A 27938-nucleotide genomic window follows, 5' to 3' on the forward strand; every position below is an offset into this window, starting at 1 on the left:
TTTATTTCACAGAAAATGTTTAAAAATGTAAAAAACAACAATAGTTTTCTTTGTAATTTAATGAAATTCCTTGATTAATGTGATCAAATATTTTAATCGTCTTACCGTGGCTTTTCTCTATAATTTGGTTGAATCCCACATTCATCCTTATTATTATTTGAAAAATGTTGAGTAGACATTACGATAATAGTTATATAGTTTAATTTTTTGATTAACAATTATTCATATTTTTTCTACGAATTTTAAAATTACTGAAAAATTAAAAATAAATGTGAGAACAAGTCTCTTGGTTTTGGTGCAAATCATAGAATTTTTGATTTTTATAAGTTGGTGATTTTTTTGTTCAAAAATATTATAATCGTGGTGCCACAGAAATCACACAGCGCATAAGTGGCCTGATATTGATGCTACTCAGAAACCCACCCCCATTTAACGCTCAGAAATTATCTAACCCCACACCGCCGCCTGCAAAAAGGAACAGGATTTCAAGAACACAAAAACCAACTTCTCACATTCCCGCTGGGCAATTACGTTGACTTTTGTTTACTTAAAAAGTAAATTTACAAAAATATCTCAAAATAGAATACAAGATGCGTAAAAGAGTTGGAGCAATAACAGCACTCCCAGCTGATAACTCCCAATAAAAGAGAATTGGTATAGAAGGAAACGTAAAAGGCAACAATTTGTGTAAGAGCAAATTAAATATTGTAACTGTGAGATAAATTCGATATTGCCGCACATCGCACTGGATGGGAGATGGGGTTTCGAAAGGTCAACCGGGTATCGGCCGCCTCCTTCGATGATTGCATAAGCAAAGTAGGAGCAAAAGAGGAGACGGAAACTCGAAAGATGTAAACAATATGCAAAACACAACGAAGGCGTACGGGCCAGACCAAGGATATACTTTGAGCAGGACGAAATCCAGGAATGCATATCACGAATACGCAGTGGAGCTCGCTACATGACTTTGCATATTGAAGAGCAGTAAAAACACAGGCCGGATGTTCGGGAACAAGGTCAACCTCCATCAATTTAACATCAATGTCCATAAATCCCGGCTGGCAACTCGAATTTGGAGTTTAGTATCTGCTCTGCATAAATGTTCAATAAATATCGCAAAATAAATATTTAATAAACATAAGCGAGGGGCAAATATGGAAAGTAAACTGCAGGGCCAAATATTGAAATAAAATCCGGGCAAGAACATTGTAGCATATAACGGGTTAACATAAATACCAGGGTACTCGGTTATGACCAGCTGATGGACGCACGAGGTAGTACCGCACGCGTTGCTACCGGCACTGCTCAGAGTCGGGAAAGTGGGGGGGGTTTTTTTCTAGGTGTACTGCTCGAAATGCTGGCGATGTATGCTATAATATTATTTGATTTCGCGTGCTAAGGGAATATAGGGAATTTGCTCGCTCTAATCAATCAGAAAACAGAGAAAGAGAAGAGTATTCAGATGGTCGACAATAGAAGAAAGACTTTTTCACAAAAAAACTTGCGGCTTGATTGTTGTTGCTGATGATGTTGTTGCAGCAACTTGCAGTAGCCCACCCAACCTAGACCATTTATTCCAGAGTTATTAAATACACCTTTTTACCAAATGGTCCCTAAAATCAAGTTCGCTTTTGTTAATACCCTACCATACTTCCGTTCCGCATGACCCCCTTATGTAAACGCCTAGCAAGTATTCATTTTAAATTCACAATTTTTATTTAAAAATAATAATAATAACTACACTCCATGTGAGTCTGGATGTATTTAATTTCTAATAGCTTTAGTAAATAATATTTCAATTTAGGCATGTAAAGTTTTAATTTAAGTTAATTTCAAAGAAAAATTCTAGTCTAGTGAGAATAATCGTGAGAATGGCGCTGTGGGAAGATAATATGATAGGTTCATTTAAGGTATAATAGTAATAATATATTTAATATGTAATATAGGTAGTATAATAAAATAGGGTATATTTAAATTCGGGCATTATTTTTGTTCAGGCGCGAACAGAAGTGGTTTACGTTATCAATACTAACTCTTCTTTTTTTTTTTTATTGTGTTTTCTGTTAGTTTTTTAATCATCGCCGTCTATGCACAAAATTTCTTTTACTTGGCTTTGACTTTACTTTTTGCATTCGTAGATCCAAAAAAAACAATACAGGTTTGGGTAAACTTACCGCTCCAGTTCCAGCCGGTCGAAAGCGCTTTCGGCGATGCTGCGGGGAGGGTCATATAAACCTACGTATAAGCTTGTAGATCACTTTTAATTTGTTTGCATATTACACCTTCTTTTCATTTTAATTTGTTTTGTTTTGCATTATTTTCGTTGGTTGTCTTGCGTACGTTAATTAGGTTTTATATTTTTTCTTTGGCTACGCAAGCAACACACCACTTTTATTTTCGCCAAAATAATTGTAATTTTTCTTAGCTTGCCCATTTGGTTATTATATACTTTTTACTTCATTATTCTCTTCATAGATCTTTTCTTTTCATATTATTGTTCACATCACCATTCTCTCACAGATTTTTGATTTTCTCACTTGCTTTGCTTTTAAATTATAACTTCATGATTTTGGACTTGATCTTTTAACTAATAAAAATTAAGAAAAAAACAAAAAAAAATGGAACTCGATCGGATTTTCCATCGAGTATAACCTTTTCTAAGGCAGACCGTGGCACTTGGTTATTTCTTACTGCTTCTTGCCGATTTACACCATTACGAGGTTATGCACGAGCTCGATGGGGTTAACAAAAGAGAGGTTAGGCACGAGTTCGAAGGGGTTATTTCCGACTTTTCCGGCTTTTCCGCACTTTTCCGCCTACGGGATCGTCATAGGAAGCTCGATAGGGTTCCCGTGCCGGATTTAAATGATGAGAGCGCTGCTGATGTTACCCGCTGTCTACTCCCAACTGGATCGCAAATTCTTATCTCAAGTGGATTTTGGGGAACCGAAGAAAAATATGCAGGTTTTTTTGGGCTTACGCCCCACACCTCTCCGCAGCTCTGCACTCGCAAGCTTTTGGCTCTCGCAAATAGAAATCTTACGGCGACAGAGGCAGCGGAATTCGGAAGTTGGGACTTCGGAGTTGGCCTGCAAGAAATATTGCCAAATTACCCAAAATTCGAGTCTGCCATGGATTGCAGATTAATATTTACCCTGAACTGAGCAGGAAATCACTGTTGTTTGTGGTTTTAAATGCAGTTGACCAGCCTTGTGTCGGCTTGTCCACGTGAGGGTTAGAAAAACTTGGCTTGTGGATAAGGGTGAACTGGTCACCTCAGGCGTCAATCGGCAAATAGACCGAGCTTAGGGTTTGGATCACGCTTGTAGGCCTATTTCCGTAGGCCGCGAAGGTCTCCAGTGTCACTGTGACATTCGACCCTGGAAAAAGGATTTCATCCCTGCGGATCTAAACTCTGCTATTATCTAGTAATTTTTCCTCTCCAGTATTAATTTTAAGTATTTCTAAACTAAAAAAAATGTAAATTTTCATTTCTAGTTTTAAATATTCAAAATTTTCTTCTTAAGTTACCCATGAATTTTTATTTCTTAAACACCTAAAAATAATTTTATTTATTATACACTTAGCTAATTTTATAACCAAAGTTATGCAGCAGCCGGACCCTAATTATCTTGTGCATGGTTTAATCAGCCTTTGTGCACAGTTTTACAGCCACTGACAAGTGCATATCCAGGAAAACTATTGCATGCTTTTAGGCTTGTTGATTATTTTTGTTTGCTTTGAAAATTCATTTTAGACAGCGACAAGCGCTCCTACAAAACCCCCCCACCAAGATCACGCTTACGAGGGAAAGGAAAAACCTGAAAAGCGCGATCCACGCTTGGAGCTGAGAGGTTTCTAACGCTATTGTTTAAGGTCTTTAGCATGGAACTTCCCTATATAATGGCCCTGTAGATCCTCTACGTCATAGTAACTATTACCGAGTTTTCTTTTAATACGAGCCTTAAGAAACGTTGGGGCGAGCTTGGCATTATAGCCTTTTGCAAAATTGCTTTGGGAAAAGTTCCGCCTATATACTTCCTGACCTGGGACAAAAGTGACATCACGACTTCTAAGATTGTACGCGTTTTCGTTTCTCTGATGTTGTTTCCTCATGGTCACTACTGCCTTGTTGCGCTCTAAATCAAAACTATCATCCCTCTGAAAGCATACTGAACGGTCTTCGAGCATGTCCAAATTACGCAAGAGCTTATAGGTGGACCCATTGGTAACCATGTGTTGGCCAAATGTTAACCGATAAGGAGTAGCATTTACGGCCGTATGAAAGCTAGAGCGCAGCGAACAACAAATCTTGCTTAGTTGCTCATCCCAGTTGGTCTGATTCGGATGTATATAAGACTTAATTGCTGCGATCACAGACCTATTTACTCTTTCGGAGGCGTTCCCCTGAGGTGCGTAGATTGCCGTATATGAGTGACGAATGTTATATTTTTCCAAAAGTCGATTAAACGCGTGAGATTTGAATTGCACACCGTTGTCAGATACAACGACCTCAGGAATGCCAAAGCAGTGCAACAAATCTTCCTCAACGTATCTCAAAATTGCATCAGCGGTAAACTTTTTAATGGGCTTTAGAAATGGGAATTTTGAAAAGTGATCCAGCACTACAAATACTCCTATATGGCCAGATCGAGAACGCGGATATGGCCCCAGAAAATCTACGTATAGTTTTTGGAAAAACCGCTGTGTTTCGCCTGTTTTACTTAGATTAGGTTTGAGGCTATAATTGGGATGTTTTGAGCATTTACATATTTCGCAGCTATTCACATGGGTCTTTACGTCCGCTACTAGATTGGGCCAGTAATAATACCTACGTACTCGCTCTAGGGTTTTATTTATACCACAGTGGGAAGCTAAAGGGTGGTCATGTGCTATTTGCAATACGGTCGGAACCAATCCTTTTGGAACCCAAATCTTCCAGGCCATGTCATCGGCTATTCTGTCGCCTGTTGCGTGTTCCATCCTGCGATACAAAAACTCGTCAATGACTTTTACGTCTGGAAGTTGAGACTGATTCTGCCTAACTTTGTTCTTTAACTCTTCGTAATCCTTGCTTTTAAAGTGATCTGATTGGAGGTCAATGAACTGGTCGACTTCTAGGGCTGATAAGTCATCTGTAAAGGTCCGTGAGAGAGCATCCGGAACAATATTTTGGCTGCCTTTTCTGTGTGTAATTTCAAAACTAAATCCCTGAAGCTTGAGAGCCCACCTAGCTAACCTGCTGCTTAAGTCTGACTGGGACATGAGCCATTTTAGCGAGGCATGGTCGGTGACTACGGTAAACTTATGACCCTCAACATATGCTCGGAATTTCTTAATGGACATGATAGCCGCTAAACATTCCTTTTCAGTAACGGAATAGTTTCTTTGGCACTGATTCAGCTTGCGAGACATGAAAGCGATTGGCACTTCGTCTCCACTAGAATTTAACTGGACCAACACCCCACCGATTCCCGTATGGCTGGCGTCACAATGTATGAAAAAGGGTTCCTCGAAATTCGGACTATGCAGAACTGGTGCTTCGCACATTTGCTTTTTAAGAGCTTCAAACGCCTTTTGTGCCTCTGTCGACCATTCAAACTTTCTCTTTTGTCTAAGAGCATCAGTTAAGGGTGAAGCAATAGTGGCATAATTCCTGATAAATTTGTGGTACCACCCAGTCATACCTAAAAAGCGTCGAAGCTGTTTGACTGATCGTGGTTCCGGAAATTCAACGATGGCTGAAAGTTTATCTGGGTCTGTGGCTATGGTTCCGTGTCCTACAACATGGCCTAGATACTGTATTTCCTTTAAGCAAAACTTGCTTTTCTGCACATTTATTGTAAGACCTGCCTTAGAAAATTGGGATGCCAGTTCTCTTAAGGTTTTGAGATGTTTTTCTAGCGAATCTGATACTATTAATAGGTCGTCTAGGTAGACAAAAACTTCCCTTTTCAAATTAGCCGGGACAATCTTGTCCATTAACTTGGACATGGTCTGGGGTGCGTTGCAGAGCCCGAATGGCATTACCGCAAATTGATAAAGGGGACGACCGGGGACAGTAAACGCAGTTTTGTCTCTGGACTTTGGGTCAAGTGGAATTTGCCAGAAGGCATCCTTCAAGTCTAAGCTTGAAATGAATTCAGCCTTTGGCAAACGACTTAGAATTCCGTCGATAAACGGCATTGGATAGGCGTCCTTTACTGTTACTGCGTTCACTTTTCTACTGTCTAAGCAAAGGCGGACTTTTCCTGGCTTACGTACAAGGACCACAGGAGAAGACCACGCACTATTTGATTCCTCAATCACTCCCAGAGACGACATACGGTCTAGCTCTTCGTACATCATCCTTTCGATAGCAGGAGAAACTGGATAATGTCTCTGCTTAATTGGTTTCGCGTCCGCCACATCGATGCTATGCGAAAGAACAGATGTACGCCCTAATCCATTTTCGGCAAACGAAGGAAATAAAGCTACGGTGTCTGTCAGTTGTTTACGCTGTTCCGTTGTTAACGGTCGCAATAAAGGGTCATCAAAAGTTGACAAATTAAGGCTGGAGACACCAGATGGAAGCAACTGAAAACTGATCCAAAAATCAATCCCTAGGTAAAGGTTTTGAGATAAAGAAGGCACAATGTAGAAAGTAATTTCTTTTGCCTGATTCCTGAATAATACCTCTGTGGTTAGCTTGCCTATTATCTCCTGTGACTTTCCATCTGCTGTTTTTACTGAACATCGAAAGGGTTTTATGGGTTTCTTTTCATTTATCAGCTCTTTTGCCAAAGATCCACCTATGCAACTTATTGATGCTCCGGTGTCAAGTAAACCACTATACGATTCGCCTAACATATAAACCTTTGCGTATGGCCTAACGTCTAATGAATTTTCTATAATTGATGAAAGCACCTTTGCGCGTTCTTGCCTAATTGTTTTAAAATAAATTCGATGTCGAACTCCTGATTGGCAATGCTTGTGCTTATTTACTCCAAACTGTTTGTTGACTTTGCTATGTAATGGTAGTTCCGGGGAATTATGAATATCTGGTATATTTTGATTATTTACTGAAAGCGTCACTGAATCAACGTTTGTTAATCCAGTTTTGGTTCTCTCGGTGGATATTTTTGGCGAGCACTCCCTACTGGTGCTCGAGACCCCCAGTTTTTTGACGTCTTACATTTTGCGCATGTGGGTCTATAAGTATCTGGCTTTCCGCATCCATAGCAGAAAACTCGGCGTTCGCATGTGCAGTCATGGTATCTATGCCCTGGTACGCCGCAGTTCCAACACTGCAGCTCAATTGCCGCAATTTCTTCGATCTCTTGATCTTCGCCCGGGTGGTTCATCCTCTTGCTGAGTAGCTATCTCGTTTACCTGTCGTTTTTGCACAGGTCGGATAAAGGTATTATGGAGTTTGGACACATTCTGCTTAAAAATTTCATGTCTTCGCACGGCTTGGCGTAGATCCGCCACGCTTCTAATCGATACATGAAGCAGCTCATGTTGTATTTCTGTTAAAAGGTTGGACCTTAACACCCCTAGCATATAGGAGTCTGACATTGGCTGAGACAAGTGGTCTGCCATAGCAGCTATAACCTGATAATATTCATCAAAAGATTCGTTGGGTTTTTGCTTGCGCTGATCAATAGTGGCCTGAATATCCCTATCTGTACGCGCATCTTTGAACTGGGTCCTCAGAGCCTGACACAAATCTACCCAAACTATGGATTCTACTGACTTGTGGTATCTCCAGAACCACTCGGCTGCACCGCCTTCGAACAAGTTGCTTGCATATTGAGCCAACAAATCAGATCTTCCTGCTAGTGTCTGCCTAGTCAAGGCTTCGGCCCGATAAATAAAGTCATCTACTGATAAGGCACCTTTGCCAGTGTATCGCAACTTCCAATTGGTCATTATTTGAATAATACGGCCTGGATTTAGGTCGGGTACCTCTGACTGAGAACTATTCGATCTGTTTACATTGCCTACTAAATTTGTGGAATTTAGTGGAGGAACTTGGGTTCCGTTATTGTTACCACTGGTCGCTGCTTGCCCCTGCAATGACATTCTTTGAAAGCCTGTCTCTATTGCCCTCGTTAGAACTTCTGATTGTTTACTGGCAGCGGCTCCCATTGCATTTGCTATAGCCTGTACTAACTTGTTTATATTTGGATCCTCGTCCTGTAAGTCCATTTCTGGGGTATTAGCGTCTGACTGCCTGTTCAAATTTTGAGAACCTGTTGCTTGTTCAACCTGGGTGTTGTCCAATGATTCAGGTGGTTCGATCGGAGCTTTGCAGACGGGACAGTGTGTACGGGCTGTGGTGTTAAAACACGCCAGGTGGAAGGTATGATCACAATCTGTTGTTAGCAGCTGCGTCGTATACTCAATCTCATCTGTGCAAATAAAACAATGTAAACCTCTTTCCTCTCCACGTAAGTTTTCTGGACTGCGAGTCAAAGGCATTGTTTTATAAATATGTTTATGATGGTTAATGAATTATAACAAAATAATGAATATTAAGATTTCCCAAAAAAAAATACAATCGAAGTAGTGAATTATAATATCAATATTACTAGGGTCATGCTATCACTTATTTCCGGAAAGGTATAATACGTTTTAGTTATGGACGAGAAATAGGCATTGTTCTGAATTTTGTATAGAGATCTCTAGTAGTAACGCACCACGACTGAGTTTCATACACGCATTCAACAATAACCAGAAAAACACAAAATTTAGCTAGATGCGGTAATTATTTTGAAACTACCCGATTTCGATAGCTAAACAAAAACAAGAATAGAAAAAGAGATAATTTAGATAGATTTTATTTGTTGCTAAATAAAAGAAATTAAGAAAACCATAAGAAAGAAAGAAATGTAGCTAGATGCGGTAATTATTTTTAAATTAACCGATGTCAATAGCTAAATAAAATAAATTTAGAAAATAATTAAGTGAAGCAGATAGTTTAGCTAGATGCGGCAATTATTTTTAAATAAACCGAAGTCAATAGCTAAATAAAATAAATTTATAAAGTAATTAGAAAAACAGATAGTTTAGCTAGATGCGGCAATTATTTTTAAATTAGCCGAAGTCAATAGCTAAATAAAAGAAGGGTATAACTGTCGAGAAAACTTAAGCACGGGAAAAGGTTTTCATTTAGTCAAAACACTATAGTCAACCGTGCAAGACATCTCAACTGAAATACAAATTCCCTAGCATTTTTGATGGGTCGAGTCGTGTTTACTTGGAAAACGTCCGCTAATCTAAACCCAAAAATACTAAGCTGCGAATGAAATTAAATATGAGAAAGATAATAAGAATTTTGGATAAGAGTTTGCGAGGGAAGGGTGGCCTAAATTTGATGGAGATGGCCAATAGGCATGAATTAATCGGCTTGCCGGTTATGGCCGACACGTTTGGGCGCCACAAATAATATTTATTGTAGCATATAACGGGTTAACATAAATACCAGGGTACTCGGTTATGACCAGCTGATGGACGCACGAGGTAGTACCGCACGCGTTGCTACCGGCACTGCTCAGAGTCGGGAAAGTGGGGGGGGTTTTTTTCTAGGTGTACTGCTCGAAATGCTGGCGATGTATGCTATAATATTATTTGATTTCGCGTGCTAAGGGAATATAGGGAATTTGCTCGCTCTAATCAATCAGAAAACAGAGAAAGAGAAGAGTATTCAGATGGTCGACAATAGAAGAAAGACTTTTTCACAAAAAAACTTGCGGCTTGATTGTTGTTGCTGATGATGTTGTTGCAGCAACTTGCAGTAGCCCACCCAACCTAGACCATTTATTCCAGAGTTATTAAATACACCTTTTTACCAAATGGTCCCTAAAATCAAGTTCGCTTTTGTTAATACCCTACCATACTTCCGTTCCGCATGACCCCCTTATGTAAACGCCTAGCAAGTATTCATTTTAAATTCACAATTTTTATTTAAAAATAATAATAATAACTACACTCCATGTGAGTCTGGATGTATTTAATTTCTAATAGCTTTAGTAAATAATATTTCAATTTAGGCATGTAAAGTTTTAATTTAAGTTAATTTCAAAGAAAAATTCTAGTCTAGTGAGAATAATCGTGAGAATGGCGCTGTGGGAAGATAATATGATAGGTTCATTTAAGGTATAATAGTAATAATATATTTAATATGTAATATAGGTAGTATAATAAAATAGGGTATATTTAAATTCGGGCATTATTTTTGTTCAGGCGCGAACAGAAGTGGTTTACGTTATCAATACTAACTCTTCTTTTTTTTTTTTATTGTGTTTTCTGTTAGTTTTTTAATCATCGCCGTCTATGCACAAAATTTCTTTTACTTGGCTTTGACTTTACTTTTTGCATTCGTAGATCCAAAAAAAACAATACAGGTTTGGGTAAACTTACCGCTCCAGTTCCAGCCGGTCGAAAGCGCTTTCGGCGATGCTGCGGGGAGGGTCATATAAACCTACGTATAAGCTTGTAGATCACTTTTAATTTGTTTGCATATTACACCTTCTTTTCATTTTAATTTGTTTTGTTTTGCATTATTTTCGTTGGTTGTCTTGCGTACGTTAATTAGGTTTTATATTTTTTTTTTGGCTACGCAAGCAACACACCACTTTTATTTTCGCCAAAATAATTGTAATTTTTCTTAGCTTGCCCATTTGGTTATTATATACTTTTTACTTCATTATTCTCTTCATAGATCTTTTCTTTTCATATTATTGTTCACATCACCATTCTCTCACAGATTTTTGATTTTCTCACTTGCTTTGCTTTTAAATTATAACTTCATGATTTTGGACTTGATCTTTTAACTAATAAAAATTAAGAAAAAAACAAAAAAAAATGGAACTCGATCGGATTTTCCATCGAGTATAACCTTTTCTAAGGCAGACCGTGGCACTTGGTTATTTCTTACTGCTTCTTGCCGATTTACACCATTACGAGGTTATGCACGAGCTCGATGGGGTTAACAAAAGAGAGGTTAGGCACGAGTTCGAAGGGGTTATTTCCGACTTTTCCGGCTTTTCCGCACTTTTCCGCCTACGGGATCGTCATAGGAAGCTCGATAGGGTTCCCGTGCCGGATTTAAATGATGAGAGCGCTGCTGATGTTACCCGCTGTCTACTCCCAACTGGATCGCAAATTCTTATCTCAAGTGGATTTTGGGGAACCGAAGAAAAATATGCAGGTTTTTTTGGGCTTACGCCCCACACCTCTCCGCAGCTCTGCACTCGCAAGCTTTTGGCTCTCGCAAATAGAAATCTTACGGCGACAGAGGCAGCGGAATTCGGAAGTTGGGACTTCGGAGTTGGCCTGCAAGAAATATTGCCAAATTACCCAAAATTCGAGTCTGCCATGGATTGCAGATTAATATTTACCCTGAACTGAGCAGGAAATCACTGTTGTTTGTGGTTTTAAATGCAGTTGACCAGCCTTGTGTCGGCTTGTCCACGTGAGGGTTAGAAAAACTTGGCTTGTGGATAAGGGTGAACTGGTCACCTCAGGCGTCAATCGGCAAATAGACCGAGCTTAGGGTTTGGATCACGCTTGTAGGCCTATTTCCGTAGGCCGCGAAGGTCTCCAGTGTCACTGTGACATTCGACCCTGGAAAAAGGATTTCATCCCTGCGGATCTAAACTCTGCTATTATCTAGTAATTTTTCCTCTCCAGTATTAATTTTAAGTATTTCTAAACTAAAAAAAATGTAAATTTTCATTTCTAGTTTTAAATATTCAAAATTTTCTTCTTAAGTTACCCATGAATTTTTATTTCTTAAACACCTAAAAATAATTTTATTTATTATACACTTAGCTAATTTTATAACCAAAGTTATGCAGCAGCCGGACCCTAATTATCTTGTGCATGGTTTAATCAGCCTTTGTGCACAGTTTTACAGCCACTGACAAGTGCATATCCAGGAAAACTATTGCATGCTTTTAGGCTTGTTGATTATTTTTGTTTGCTTTGAAAATTCATTTTAGACAGCGACAAGCGCTCCTACAACATCATCCACCGAGTTTTAAGTCTCAATTGCGACATAAATTTGCATTTGCTGGGGAATGGGAAATTAGAGGGCGAAATGCTCCGTGTTCTCCGCTTGAGTTTCCACCGTTTATTGATCGACCGGTTGACATTGCATCAATATCTGGCGAAAGTTAACAAGCAGATATATTATACAGTACTCCACGATTTAAAAGCTTTTTCCTGCTCTTTCCTCATCACTTGTTTGTCTTTCGCTTTCTGTTTGTTGTCATGTCTCGTCTCAGGAGATATTTCCTTCATTGCAGACCGGAGTTCAGTTCCAACTGCGGGTAGAATTTTTTTCAGGAGGAAACCCCCGGGGAAAAGCAGCGAGATTTTCCCAATCAAGAATTAATTATTTACGTTATTAATATCCAATTAATATTCGATATTTTGAGCAACTTTTCTATGCAATTAATTTAATTTCCGATCCCTCCTCGTCCGGGGTAACACATTTTTATGTCACATCAGCGAATTGCAATCCACCGAAGCCGCCTATGCACACTCATTAACACAACAATAAAGTACAATCGCCCCCACGCCCACCATTCCTCGTGAGGGGGCGTGGACAATTAATGTGACTGACACACATGCAGATTTTGCCGCCGTTCGCGTTGTCATATTTGATTTACAGTTGCAATTTACGCACTTTCCGCAGGAGGAGGATCGGGATTCTGGATGGAATGGGATGGAGCTGGCCGACAGCTGTCCACGTCAGCATCCGGCTTCTGTTTGATGTTGTTAATTGATTTTCAAAGTCAACTGGCGTCCTCCAGGGAAGAGGCGGGGGAAAGGGTGCAGGAAGGGGGTCCTGTGGGAGGAGCAGGCCTGCTTTCGCTTTCGCCTCGCTCGGAGATTAGCAGGGCAGTGTAAAATGCATCTCCATTGAGGCGCAAGCGACATAAAACCAATTCCCAATCCGCATTCGCTGGACAATTTACAGACTGTGGATTGTGGCCCCTCTCCCCCTTTGCCGTGCATTGTAAGGGCAGTGAAGCGCATTTGCAGCTGCAATTGCCGAGTGGATTTCGGAGTTGTTCCTGCCGTACGGTTCGTCGATGGGCAGTGGGTTGTGGACAGGATCCGCAGGACCAAGGGCTCGTGTTTGTTTTATGTGTGGCAATTGTCCAGCGTCCCATCGACATGCAACTGTATCTGTTGTCTGCCTGGCATGCGGTTCAATCAAAGCGATTTTCAATGTCCACAAAATTTCGCAAAAGGACATTTTGGTAATTTCAACGATGCCACCCTCGCAAGTCAGGAGCGCTCCTGACTCGTCTAAGGCTTGCAGGGGCCCAATGAAGTTAATCTGCGATGGTTTTGTAAAACTATTCAGATTTTATTGGCTTTAAATTAACTGTATTCTTGGAATATCATTACTCAGTTCTTGCCAACTAATATTGGTAACATTTTCGTTTTTTTCTGATGCGCCAATTATTTATTTTGATATTGATTATAATTATAGTTTCATCAACTATTATTTTACGCACACCTATTATCATGATAATCATATATAATCATATGTTCATGATTAATTACGCTTTAAAAAGCAGATATTAACAGATATTTTAAAAAATGTAGATATTTGAATATAACTTAAATGGGAACTATTGCACCAATTAGATAAAAAAAAGGAATTATAATATACAATTTAGAATAATATGAAGCTCAAGTATTATATACTCTTAAATACTTAAGTAAGGTAAGGGTTTGCTTTATTTTCTGAGTTAAAGATTTCTGACTTTAAAACTCTGGTATCTTCGTAAAAAAAATCCCTGCATAGGAAAATCCGCTACTGGTCGGTAGTCCTGCGCTTGTTGTTGGTAATGAGTTTGGTTTTACTGTTTAAATTTAAACGTGTTCGGAGGGGCAGAGAGGCGGGAAATGGGTCTCGCTAGCGGTTGGCTACAGTTCTAAAGTGTATTTGCATTTAACGCTAAATGCATTCCGACAGGGGTGTAGAAAGGGCGGAAGGGATGGATTCCGGCCTGCGGGAGGGAAAACATGACAGTTGCATTAATTTTGATTGCGTAAATATTTTAAGTGTGCGGATTGCGAGAGCTCTCTCAAAAATGTTTGCCCAGGGCCCATTGCCTGGTTAGGGGATTGGGTTGCAGTGGGCGGAGGGCGGCCTCGAATTAAGTGATTGCAATTGAGATGAGCTGATTGTAAAATCTGGGTGAGCACAGCTCGCTCCTCCAGCGAGGGCAATGCATATTTAAAGTTTGTTGAAGGACTTGCAGCTAATGGCGAACCTCCCGATGCTTCTGCTCAGTTCGATGAACTCCTGAATGGAGTGCAACTCGAGCAGTGGTAACTTTTCTAATTAACCCAACAACAACAGCCACCCCTCACATATTTTCATCTGAGTTCTGTGCCCTTCCCTCCCCAGTTGTTGCTAATTTCAGACGCCAATAAAATGATTCAGGCCACAAATGTTTGAGGGCGAAGAATGCTACGAAATTTATGAGCACGTAGCTGACATAAAACTTTTTGATGAATAGAGTAATGTCGTCCCTCCGATCTCATCCATTGCTGCCGCATGACGTGATAATTTACTTAACAGCCCTATCCTGCTAACACGCTCCGGCGACAATTTACAAGATGCAAACATCAAATTTTATGATGTCTAGGCCATAATTAATCGAGATTTGCTGGCAAGGTGACGGCGGCTGTGGGCCCATAAAACTTAAGCAACTTCTTAATGGATATTAACTTAACTTCACTTTCTCGAATTTCCGTTGCTTTCTTCAGTTGCTTGGCTCTTTTTTAAATGCTTATTCTATTTACTGGCAGCTTTTCCCCGTTGATTTGCCTTCGCCAGACCCTGTCTGACCTTAGCAGCTCAACTGCAATTAAACCTTAACCACATTATCTCCAACTCCACTTCTTCCCAACGGCCCCATTACAAGTTTTTCGCTTTCGGTCGACCAATACCGCAAAGTCTGCGGCATGTGGAGAATTTTCCCATAAGACTGCAATTTTGTCCAGCGTATTATTTAAAGGAGCATCAGCTTTTGGCTGAACCATGGTGCAGCGAAACGCAGAAGTACCCTTTCAAGGAGGCCACATTACTTTTGTCTTCTTAATTTTCAATACTAGTGGTAGCTCCACCATATTTCTGGTGGATTATAAGGGCTAACTATTACCTAAAAAATAAATTATAATAAATATTAAATTATTAAGAAAAATTAATTTTATCGAAAAATTTCTGAAGTCAAAAGACTTAAAACAAGCTACCCAAGAATACTTATATTATTTCCACCTTAAAATGTGTACCTTATTTAAAGGGTATTAAAGAATCGTTCATTCTAAGCATACAATTTTGTGGGTTTCGCTCTCCATTGGCTAGACATGATCTGAATTAAGGCAGAACGGGTATTCTATGGGAATAAAGAGCGGAGCTGTCGACTGCTTTGCGGTGATAGCTGGAAATTAATTAAATGTCGCGGCGAATGAAATTAAAATAAAAATGTCGAAAGCTGCTTAGGGAGTACTTAAGCAAAATGAAGGCCTTGGCTTATCAGAGTATATTAATAAGGGAAAAAGTCAAAGGCTTACTCTTCGCGAAAGCTGACTGAAGAACTTTTGGAAAAACATTTAATTTTGGAGTTCCTTTATGAACTTTTAAGAGTGAGAAAAATCAAAAACAGCAACATACAATGACACACAAACTTCAAACACCCTTTGCAGCAGAAGAAAAGGAACTTCGGACTTCCGTTCTGAAAGTTTAAATCCATTTCCGACCATTACCAGCTTAGGTTCGAGGCGAGAAATTAATTAGTAGTTTACGGAGTCACGATACCGTGAAGCCTTTCACATGATATCTATAGCTTCAATCTGTTTTGTTTTTTTTCTGCATTGCTTTGTTTTGCCTTCGCCCCTTATTTACTGCGATTTATTGGCCAATTCGTAGACGTTTTTCAGCGATTTGCAACTATTTGCTATTAGTATTTCCTAAAGACGGGTTTCTGTTGTTTATGATATATTTTTCTTAAGTTTAAGTCTGTAATTAGCGGAATTTAATTAATGGTAAATCTTATTCAATTCGCGGGTATCAGATACCTAGAATACCTAGAAGTACTAACCAAAATTTTCTCTCTCTCTTTCGTTGCAGGTCTCAAGGATCCAAGCCTGGACAGGCACACCAATAAAGGTAATTTTCCGCATAGCACTATATTCCGATCAAAAATTAATTAAGAAGCCACTGGAGATGTAAATAGTCTGTAATGGTTGCAAACCGAAATTTGTTCTGCTCAGTCAAAGCGACCGAAACAAAGGTCCAACCCACAACACACTGACTCCTTCCCCGCTGCTCGCCGCAATAACTATAAATTCCCAGGCCCAAGGCAACCACAAGACATCGCCGAGCCCCTCAAAACATAAACCAAGCGGCTCTTTAAAACGCAATCAAGCTGAAAATTAATTAAAATTTTCAAGCGGGATATGAAATTAATGCGCAGTCGAAGGGGAACGAAGGTCCTCCGTCGTAGACGAACGGGTTGTGCCAGGTAAATCCAGGGTTTAAATTAAAACACACTTGTTACTGTCTTAGACGCGCTGTCGTCTCCGCTGGAAGTCGTCGTCTCGATTTCATTAAAAATGTTTTTATGCTCGCATTATCCTTTCGCTTTTCCCCTTGCCTTTGCCTTTGACTCATTCCGGGCAGCAATTTAATTTGGCTATGAAACGCTTGCCGCATCCTTGACACTTTCACTTTCACTTTCCCACCCTTCCCGAGCTTACCTTTCGCCACCCCCCACTCAACCCCTTCCTCTTGAGGCAATGGCTTGTTTTAAGCAGCTTAAGCTTGTCGTTGACATTCGCCCGTGTCGTTGTTTGTGCTGTAAAAGCGCTCATAATTTCACGCTAAACGAACACACACGCGTCCTTCTGCTCTTGGCTTTCACCGGAGCGTTTCCTACCTCAGTTTTCCGCAGCACTTGGCTTTTCCACGGCTCGCCTTCGAGCTGCTCGGAATCACAGATTTCGGAGTGAAATGCAATAAAGTTGAGTGCCGAGTGCTCTGTACTTTCTGGCTTGGTTTCCCTATACCAATATCAGAAAAATGATTGATTTAATGAATGTCTTCTGCGAGGAATCAATCGATTTCTTAGTACATACATTGGATAAAGTTTTGGCTTGTACTTTGCTCGTACTCCTCGGGTCATCCTGTTGTCTTTATTACATTCTGATGAATGTTTCGATTTGACTTTCGACGGGGCAGAATCAGCTGAAAAAAATATTACTCATTGCATGCTTGGGGGCCATTGAATGGATTCATTTCGGGGTATTCATATGCTTTTAACAGAATTAGTCTGGCCGGCTAATGTGATAAATGAATGCGGCTGGCGGGAGCTGAAGACTGGTGAAGCCTGGTGAACCCTTCATAATTATACTTGGAGCCCATAGATGAGCTGCAAGTCATTCCATAGGCGGAAAAACCCATCTTTTCTGCTTCCCTCTGCCAGCTTCACCCCACCTCCCCGCGGAAACTCACTTTAATCTCATAAATCATAGACTAACAGCGGCCAGGGAAGCTAAGGGCAACCGCACATATCATAACATTTAACATATTTCACTTAGGCAAACATTTAATCCGACATCTTGTCTGGCCTCCTCTGGTCCTCCTTTGAATGCAAAAGTGGAGGCTACATTTTCATTTCCGCTGGCGTTTTTATTTTTATGCCATGCTGCACGTTATCAAATAATGAATATCAAATGTAATGCTTATCATTTATTTGCCAAGCCGAAACCGAACTGGGGGAGCAACCTCCTTCTCCCTCCGCCAGGTAGCAACATATTATAATATTTACTTAATTTTCATTTCTAATTCGGTCGCTCTCCCCTCCTCAGACACATGATATGGCTATCCGAGAGGAAGACCTTGGCATTGGCTGGGGAGAAATAGCAAAAATAGGAAAAAACCTGCATAATAAGCGAGTCTCGAAGTTTGTGGGCCCAAAGTCAAGTTTTGGGGGAGACTGATTGGGTGGGCCGCTTTTGGGGGTGTTGACTCTGGCAGGTGGCTTAAGCTGCGTCTAAAGCGATAACGCAAAGTATTTGAATTTTTAATATAACGAAATGCGGATCTCAGCGAACAAGGGACACCACCACACCCCTTGAATCATCCGGCTTTCGCCTAGTGAATCGCAGATACTCTGCTCATTGCGAAATTCCCTTCCTTTGCTCCATCTCCTGATTATTTAACAGTGCTGATGTATTCAAATACGATTCGTGGCCGCCATTTTCCTGTCACTGGCTGTGAAAATTCACAGCTTTTCTTCTCTCCGGGTTTTCTGGCTAATCTTTTGGTCAGCGAGCACCCATCCTGCCCCTTCCCCACTTGGGACGTCTGTCGCCCTGTTGTCCATTCGCTTTTTTGAAATTCCAATTTGAATGCTTCGTGGTTTTCGCCCCGGCTGTTAGTGGACGCTTTTTGGCTAAGGACGTCTTTCCCAGCACAGCCAATATTATATTATTCAAGCCATCGCATTTGACTGCCTCCCTCTGCCGTCCATCGTTCGTTGTACTTGAAAATCGTAATTAGAATTGGTAATGTATTCAAATTGACTTTCATTTCCGCTTGTTCGTCGTCGGTTGGTTCGTTTGTTTTACTTTTGGCATTCTTCATCAGGATTTTTGCGCTTTTCGGCGCCTTCCGTCGAGGGAGATGAGATGATTATATCCATCGATTCGCACTAACCAATCGCGGGGAAAAAGTGATCAACCGGCCAGACAAAAGGCACTTTCGATTATCGAACCGGGCGGCCGATTCTCCGGCCATATTTCAAAATCTCCGAACGTGAAACTTTTCCCTCGCAGACAGTGGAAAAGCAAAGCAAAGAAACTGAAACTTTTCGCTGGCAGGCGGAACGCAGTAAAACCGTAAAGAATTCAACTAATAAAAATCAGGCATTCAAGTGCGAAAAAATCGCGAAAAGCATCATCAAATAATGTGCCACTCAAACCGATTCGCCCGCCCTCCGCCCACCGAATCGCAGTTGAATCCACCGAAAGACAAATAGAAAAGCAAAGAAAAGAAAAGTAAAAGGCAAGTTGGGAGGAGAATAAAACTATGCTGGCGGCAGGGAGTGAAAAGTTTCGGTCTGAGATGGCATCGCAAGGCACTGGGCCCCCATCCATGATCCTTCGGTTGGATGGCCACGGGAAAATCTCGTGCCACGAACGCATCTCTAGCTGGGGGCCAGGGCCATACGTCATCGGGAAAAACTTCGATGGTTTTGGCCAGGAGCGCGTGTCTCTCCATTTTCCTGGCGGATCCGGATACGAATGGCCACATATTTTCGCTGCCACGAAGCGTGCGAGGTATTTTCCCCCCATGTGCGGATGTGCGGATGTGGCTGCGGAAAAGCAATTTTCCTTTGTGTCGTGCACAGGTTTCCAGTTGGCATTGTCTTCCGCCCGCCGCACTGAGCTGGCAAATTTGTTGCAACCGAAATAAACACTTTATTAAATGCATTGGAATAAGCGCCGCACTCGAAGGAGTTATCCACATGTCGCAGAAGGGAGGGATAAACTTTGAGCCAAGTGAATTTGGTGCTAAGCTCGAGTAAGAGATTCGATGCCAGCAAAAAGTGGATTGCTAATGCACTCGGAGTAGTGAGTCGGGGAAGTGAAATAGAAAGGGATTGAAACTCCAAGTATTACTACTTTCAGACCATGCGTGGATACCCCACTTGGGGGAAAAATGAATGGAAATTGGGTATTCAAAAAGTATTCAACTAAAAAATTTGTTCTGAAAATTTGTTGTTCCCCTCAACCAAATCCTGCATCCTCCTCTGTTTCAGACCCCAAAAGTCGCCACATAAATGTATCTCCGCCGAATATTCAAAGGCCTTTACAGATTATTATTTATTTATTTTCCGTTTTCTTTGCATTCTGCTCTTCATTTGCCTCCAGCCCACGACCTTTCCTCCCACCCACTCCGATAATCGAAGGCAAGAATCAAATTATGCTAGAATTGAGATTGATTTTTTATTCAATTTTAATGCGACAAATGCAGGCAGATAAACAGACGACACACACACATGGCCCGAAGTCCTGGAAGGATCCATCCTCTGCGAAACACGTGGGCTGTTCCTGGGGGGAGCAGAAGGTGGGGACTGGGAAATTATAACGGCGATGGCACACAAGGGAGTCGCACTGGATTAGGTCGTCCTCGGGGCCAGGTCCTTATGGGAAACTTTTTGAATATTACAGCATAAATCGATTAGCTTCTATCAGAGTGCCGGTGCTCGTGTGTGGTGTCTGTGTTGTCACTGATTGACACTTGAAGCGATTTTTTGCTTGCCTCGCTGGCTGCTGTTTGCCGTTTGCTGTTTGCTCTTAGCCCTCAGATGATGCTGCTCCAACTCGGAGGCCATTGATATGCGTCCCGAGCACTCGACTCTTCGACTCTGTGGAACGTCGAGGCCAGGCTTCATCTAATAAGCACCCGAACATAACTTCACTCCCGGGGAGCTTGGCAAATTGGCTGGCTGGGGAGACGACCTCGATTTCCAGCATAGATTGGAAGGAAATTAAACATTGAGTGGAGGGGAAATGAGTCCTCTTTGAGCTGCAGCGGAAATTGTTATGTGATAATTGGGTATTGCCCTTCTATCGATTGCACCGGTGACCCAAAGGTGGCGCCACTGTGGGAATCGCAGTCATCTGGCTTCGGTGTTTGGTGTTTGGCCAAGGGATTATCGCTCTTCCTGTTTGGGCGCAAAATTACATTTCAATTTGGATCACTTCACATCATCAAGGCACAACGCACGACGCACCGGGCACCAGTCAACAAAATCTGCTGAGCTAATACTCCGAGCCTTAACCTCCGAACACACTGCAATTAGCGCTGGCACACACGTACGCAAGGGTAAATATAACAATTTCGCAGGGGATTGGGGTGGTTTCTCGTCGAGCATAAGGTATAATTTAACAGGAATCAAAGAGAAATCGCGCATCGAATTGGGAAACGAACTCGGGACTAAACGTCCATTTCAGAGAGGTTGAGTGATCCCGTCGATGAGTTATGGGGCAGATGAAATCAATTGTCTTGACAACAGACGCAGCAAGCCCATTGTGCAATTTTGCAGCGCTTTAAAGCGAAAGAATTTCGCTGCCTTCTCTTTGTGTTCCAATTAAAAGGGTTTGCGCCGAAAGGATTCACTTTATTGTCGGTTGGTGTGGGCCCTGGCTTAGGGGATATTTCCTTTTGCAGTTGCTCGGCCATCCATCCATCCATCCATCCGATTCCATCCACCATCCCAATTCCAGTCCCAATCCCAATCCCACCTGAAGATCCGAGTCGAGTTTCACGCTCCGCTCGTTTGGCAATTTGTTGTCGCGGCTGTTGACTTTTTCATTTCACTTTTCCCCCTCCGGAACTCAGCTTCCTGACTTCCTTTCCTTTTATTTTACTTTTCTCGTCCTTGCACTTTCAACCTTAAGCTTTAATTGCTCGACTTTCCCCGCTCCAAATCGTTGACATTATTTTTTGTGATTCGCTGAATCTGAATGCGAGTCCTCTATCTCCTGCTTTCTTTGCCTTTCAGCCACTCATCGTGACAAAATATGTTTGGCTTGGCTTTCGCTCCTCGTGGGAAACTTTGCCAAGACTACATGTCAAACTCTCATCAGCAGCGTCCTTTTGACTGCCCGGGCTTGTCTGGTCGTAATTATCACGCTAATGAATCAAGTGTACTCGCTTGTAACTAATTGATATGAGAAAGGGCCTCCGGCCCTTCATAGTTCCCAGATTCCAAGTGGGGGTTGGCCCAATGAAAGCCATACCCACGACAAACTACGGCGCGTGTGCTTTTCTGGTAGTTCGGGGTAGTTCGCAGATTCACGATGATTTGCATGTGAATTTTCCCCATTAGCCACTGACCATATTCACCGGAGAGAGGGAGAAATTTGATAAGAATTAAAAACTGCGCAGAGGTAATTGCCTGTAGCTTCTGTGAACTTTTCTAAATGGATTTCCTTGATTTCGCTTACTTTTTGTTCTTACCTTCCTGCCTGACAGGAATCCCCAAGGATTTCTTGGGAGCTTGTTAAGCGACTTTCCGCCTCCTCAGGTGGTGGTGATGATGATGATGGGTTTGTTCGCTGCTGATGACTTTCGGCTCCCTGGAGTATTCGCCAGTAATAACTGCGATTGTATTTGTATTTATTGTTATTTACCAGGTACAACTTTTCTGATTTTCTGAAATTGCAAAAGAAAAGCGAAAATAACGAAAATAGCGGGAAAAACTTTGCATAAGCCGAGGCGAGTTGCGCCGGCAATCAATTTCAATTTTTAAGCCCTTTACCGAGGACAACGTTTTTAATTAATCGTCGGATTACCAGGAGCTGCAGGACTCGGGACGTGGCTGCTGCCCAGGGCAGCGGTTTATGCTCATCCCGTCCCATCCAGCTATCCATTTTTTCCATTATCTGTGCCATTTATTCTATTTTTGTCGCACAACTCAACTAAACGAGCGACAAATTGCCGACGAACATCGACCAAGTGCCCGGCATCATCCTCTGGTCCTGATGAACTTCCATTGCCCTTTTCCCTCCCTCTCTGCGGCGGCTTAATCCTTCCGCGCTTTGTGTCATCAGTGCGAGGACTCCGTCCGCCACTTGTGATGGATTTCGCAGCCATAGTTGGCCCTCGGACATCGGGTATTCTGCCATTCTGGCATTCTGGCCATATGGCCACAAGTGTCATGGCAAATTTCGGGACGAGTGCGGTGGCTGCATCCATTTCGTTTTACTCGCATTGTGGTCTCGGTTCCCTGCGCTCCGAAAATCTGTTTTGAAAACCAATAAATCAGATTTATTGGCCGCCTCCCCGCCGCCACTCCGACCTTGCTGTCTCTCTTCATTTGCGATTTAAGCTCGGTTTGCCTGGGTTTTTTTTCCCGTGTATATTATGACAAAGTGTTGTTGGAAGGTTTACACTGCGGCTCTATCAATAGCTCCTGCGGGCAATTCCAAAGTGCGGGATTAAAAGCTGATGAATAGGACCCACTATGGCGGGGATATCATGCAGGAAAGCTTAAATCAACAGATACTCGGAGTAATAACAACCAGGCTTCTGGACCCCCGAGAAGCCAGCGCCAATTATCATCATCAAAGTCCATCAGAGGCCATCAGAGCGGAGCCATAAATTACAGAAGGTGCTAAGAGCCACATGGACATGGTGAAATGGCTAAAAATAATGACACATTTCCCACACCCCTTTTTGGGGTCATCTCCGGGAATCAGGGATGACGATGTCATCATCATCGTTAGAGGCGCAAATCTGCGCTCTGGGCCATGTTATTGTTACAATCGACACCCAACGCGTTAAAAACACACATATTCACCCGAAATGATTGCAGGGGTCGGAGTGGTTCGGCATGACCCGTGGCGTATTTCGGTTTTGACCACCGCCCCCTTCCGATTCCCATTGCCATCTCTCTACGGGGGTGTTGACAATTCAAACGCAATAATTGCGACCGAGAACCGCACGACGCTCGGCGGGATTCGTAGCTCCGATTTGGATTGGGATTGCCGAAAGGTGTGGTGCGCTCGTTACGCCGTGTTTGACACAATGTCAACTTTTGTAATAAGTTTCTGCCGGCTACTACAGGCCGTAAAAAAAAAAGAAGTACAGGGTCATGTTAATGGCAGTTGCAGCGCGCTTTGATCTCCGCTCCGGGGTAGTTCGACGTGGACCGGAGGGCCGCACCCCGTGTCAGACGAGACGCAGTTTTAATGAACGCTCACCCCGAAATTCATAGTGCTCTCCTGGTTCTGGGTTCTCTGGTTGCTGATTTTTGATCCTGTTACCCATTGTGGCCATTGTTCTCGCACCCCGCATTCATCATTTGCCTGGCTCCGTTTTTTCCTTACAGTTTTTATATTTTTTTTCGGCGGTTGGGTGTTTATTATTAGCCTGGCAAATATATCCGCACGCCGAAGTCGTAACGGCAGCCGGCGATCCTTTTCGTGCCTTTTCACTCGAGCTGCCTGCCTTTGTGTCCGGGCTTCGGTGAATGAATGTTGGTTTAATGAGTTGAATATGTCAATGGTCGCCTGGCAGGGGCAGAAATGTAGTCATTAGCATTTCGAAATTACGCAAAATATTTGGTGAAAGGAAAATGAAACATTGCGAAGAAAGAAAGATTTTAGTGGTGCGGTGGCCGTAGGCAATGTTGCAAATGATGCGGAAAAAAATCGACATTGTTACCTCGATCAGGATATTCGGGGTAACATATAATGCCATAAATCAAACAATACTTTTTGTGCTACAGAAAATTTTATATCGTGCCCTTATTATGATTCTAGTTTTTGTTAAAAGCTCTGATTTTTTTAATGTTTGGATCAAAACAACCCAAAGATAATTCGCACCTTTTTAAGCATTTCTTATAAACGAACAATAACGAAAAAGCTAATTAAAAGCAGATTTAATACGATCCTTCGTACAATCAGTAAATTTTGAGATACACTAAAGTTCAAAATTTAGGTTAGGGAACATTTTCTTTATGTACCAAATCATGTAAGGATAACAATTATTCAAAATATTCAAAGCCTCAAGTTACCCCTTAATGTATCGACTAGCCAAAAATATTTTTTCATTCCCACTTTAACGGTCATAAAGTTGTAACTTGTCTGGCGCTCACTATTTTAAATATTTTTAGAAGACTAAATAAATAACTATCTATAAGCAAAAACGGTGTTGAAACTAAAAAAAATTAAAAAAGTTTGCTTCTAAAAAAATATTGTACTTTTTTGTCAAAAATAAACTGTTTTGGAATATACTTTGCTTTGATTATTATTATTATACGTTCAAGTAAATAAAAATACATTTCCTAAAATTGTCTTATTTTAAATCAAAATTTTAATAGTACCTATTCGCACATACTCCCAGTGCTATTCGCTACTACGTGGACGCCCACCGACAGAGATAACTTTGTTTATTAATTTATTATTAATTTTTTCCTTAACACTCGACCAAAAAATTATCCTTATCGATAGCCTTTTCTGCGCCCAAGCTTTATATTTTAAGTTTGCCCATTCCTTAATTTAAGGCGACACATTTAATTGCGGCATATGCTCAAGGACCCATCCGGAACAATATGCCCCGCAGAGCCATTGAATGGCCGCAAAGGCCACCAGAAGCACGCTGACATATTGCATAAAGGAGGCCGACCAAATGGGTTACTTATCGCACTGAAAGCGACCGCCGCTGGCAAGGACGAGCCGCCGAGCAGGAAGGAAAGCGGGAATTATCGGAGCGTTATCTGTCCACTGCCGGTGCTCAGCAAACCGCGAAATCGAATCCGTAGATCAAGCGAACGAGTGAAAAAGTAAAACTGATTCAACTCGCGCTAATAAATGAAAGGCAGCGCAAACAGGCCAAATGTTTGCAATTGCTTTGACATGTTTGACAACAATGGCGAACGGAGGGCAAAGGCGGGAGGGGCGCGACTTAAGCCGCTGACAAATGCGATTGCCTATAGAAATTGAAAAACCCGGAAAGCCGCAACCCTTAAGTCCTGCGAGTCCTGCGAGGTCCTGCGCTGGGCATTTGCATTGATTTCAATTAATTTGCTTGTTGTGTCATCTCCGATCCTTTGCCCGTGTTGTTCGGATTGCGTGAATGTAATTGATATTTGGCTCGGTTGGGATTTCGGGCTGGTGCGAGTCAAGTGGTAGTCAACCCCTCGCCAGCTGGAAATTATGTAAATGCCAAACATGCATTAGAGGCCAAGGGACCTCCTCCGCCCTCACCTCTAATCCTGGACGGAATTATTCAGGCGGATAACTTCTGCGCCGTCTTCGCTCAGCTGTGCGAATTTCCGATGCGCCGGGGTGACAACAGCCAACTGTCATTGGCAGCTTCACTGCCATCAGCCAGGACAACAAGGTGTTTGCGGCCCTAACTCTTGTCTTTCCTAGAAAGGATGAGGATGAGTCAGCATTCACATTCGCATTCGCATTTCCCCGGTTGCTTTTAGTTTTGTGAATTTCAAATGCCAGGACATCTGTTCAAGTGTTCTGAGGGATCAGACCCAATCCTCCAGCGATTTTAATGCGCTTAGTTTCGAAAGTGTACCTAAGTGGCAGGGAACTTAAAGAACTGCGGCTCAATGATTCATTCTCGCCCACCCTGAACACTTAATTTTCCCATAATTGCTGCCCTTTTGAATGACCAATTTAAAACAATTTAGGCAGTGTGACTATTATTAGTGGCTCTCAATTGGGCCGTGCGTGTGAATACCGAATGGGGCTGTCATGAATCCTTAATAAGGATCAATCGATGCGACTGTCCTTGGAATATATTTCGTTGGGTTTCAAATATTTATACGCCATTTGGTATTTATTTATAAAATTCTTTGGGCATGGGTTAATCGGTTTAAAAAGTTGCGCCCTCGCAGGGCTTTATTTTTCACAAAGTTTTTCACCAGGAACTTTCTTTGGCTTCCATTTCGGGCTGCCTGTTAATTGTTAATTGGCTGCATCGATTGCATAATTGTTCCGCATAATTGTTCCACTTGCTGTTGTTGTTGTTGTTGTTGTTGTTGTTGGTGGAGACCTGATTGGGGGCATTGTGAGTGAAAAGTTTCGAGTGCTTTCGTCTGGCCAAAGTTTGTGGCGAAACAAAGGGAGCTTCGCTGGCGGATTGATTGGTTGGTGAATTAATTACGTGGATTGCGCAAGATTACATAATCCCCCATGGCCGTTCATCCCCAGTATCGCACTAAACTTGAAGTTTTCCACACACACACATACCACTCGTCCTTTAAGTTATGCCCCATTTGGGCTCGAAAATGTTCCGTTGATAATCCTGAAAAATAGAATCCTATTCGCCACTGTCCCCAGTGCCCCAAAGGCCCATCCCATACCCATTCCCGTTTCCATTTCCAGCCATTGCCCGTATATACAGTTTTTATTTATTTTGCTTTTAACAAAATTTGGCAAATTTACACTTCGCTGGCAGGGCAACAAACAACAACAGCACATCAACAAAAGCCGGCCCCATCTTTCGGGCAGCCTGATTGCGCCATAGCCCCATAAATAAGGGCAACATTCAATGCAAATTGGACTATTTACGCAAATTTTATTGCCACACAATTTTTACACATTTATTTTGTTTTTTTGTTGCCGCTAGTTTCCCTTGCCACATGGCGAGGCAAATGCTTTATTCCTTTGTTGTTGCCAATACTTTGTTGCCTCGGCGGAGTTGGTGCCCCAAGCGTCTACTAAATCAGGCCATTTGGACGCTGCTTCCTTGACTTTCACTGGGGCGACAATTTGGTTTCTTTGTTGCGGGCCTCGTCTTCGACCCCTCGATGAACCCTTTCTGCCTCGTCGAATTATGCGATTTTGTGTCATTATTCCCTCGCTAAACGAGGCAAATTTCCCCCCGTCGCATCAGAAATCGTTGGGTAGCCGAATGTGTTTTTTATTGACATTTAGACGCGTCGCAGATTTGCCCCGGCCTCAACGAGTTGACTCCAGTTGGCCTGGCCTGTGTCATAAAGCCGCCTACGGTGGGGATTTACCAATAAATTCGTTCTAGTGAAAATTTATTGGCATTGCTTTTTAAACCGCGACGCGTGTTGCCCCCAGAATTTTTATCTCCAGGAAATTGACATTGATGGCTTGCCTACGAGCGAGTGGAACTGACCTTTAATGCGGAACATGTTGGCGATGAACACCGAGAGGGTAATTGTTCGGATGTAATCGTTTGATTGGTGCATAAAAGAGTAGCAAATGTTGGAGATTGGTTAAGAATTGTGGTTAAAAATTTCCCAGTAAACGTGTTTACTTAAAATCTAACTAAAAAGAGATTTTGTTTTACACCTATTAACGTATTAAATTTTCGATTTTCTCAAAGTGACTGATAATGCAAAAATACACTCAACAAT

At 41.9% G+C, this 27938-nt stretch overlaps 1 protein-coding gene across 1 annotated transcript in view; it reads left to right on the forward strand.

The window, feature by feature from the left end:
* Window positions 1-27938, forward strand: part of LOC108062178 (uncharacterized) — a 303814-nt gene that overhangs the window by 17227 nt on the left and 258649 nt on the right. Inside the window, exon 3 of the mRNA XM_044393952.2 lies at window positions 16145-16183. Within this exon, the coding sequence (XP_044249887.2) occupies window positions 16145-16183 (39 nt within the window). The remainder of the gene's footprint in view (window positions 1-16144; window positions 16184-27938) is intronic.

Source organism: Drosophila takahashii, chromosome 3L (genome assembly GCF_030179915.1).
Source record: "Drosophila takahashii strain IR98-3 E-12201 chromosome 3L, DtakHiC1v2, whole genome shotgun sequence".
Lineage (NCBI taxonomy): Eukaryota > Metazoa > Arthropoda > Insecta > Diptera > Drosophilidae > Drosophila > Drosophila takahashii.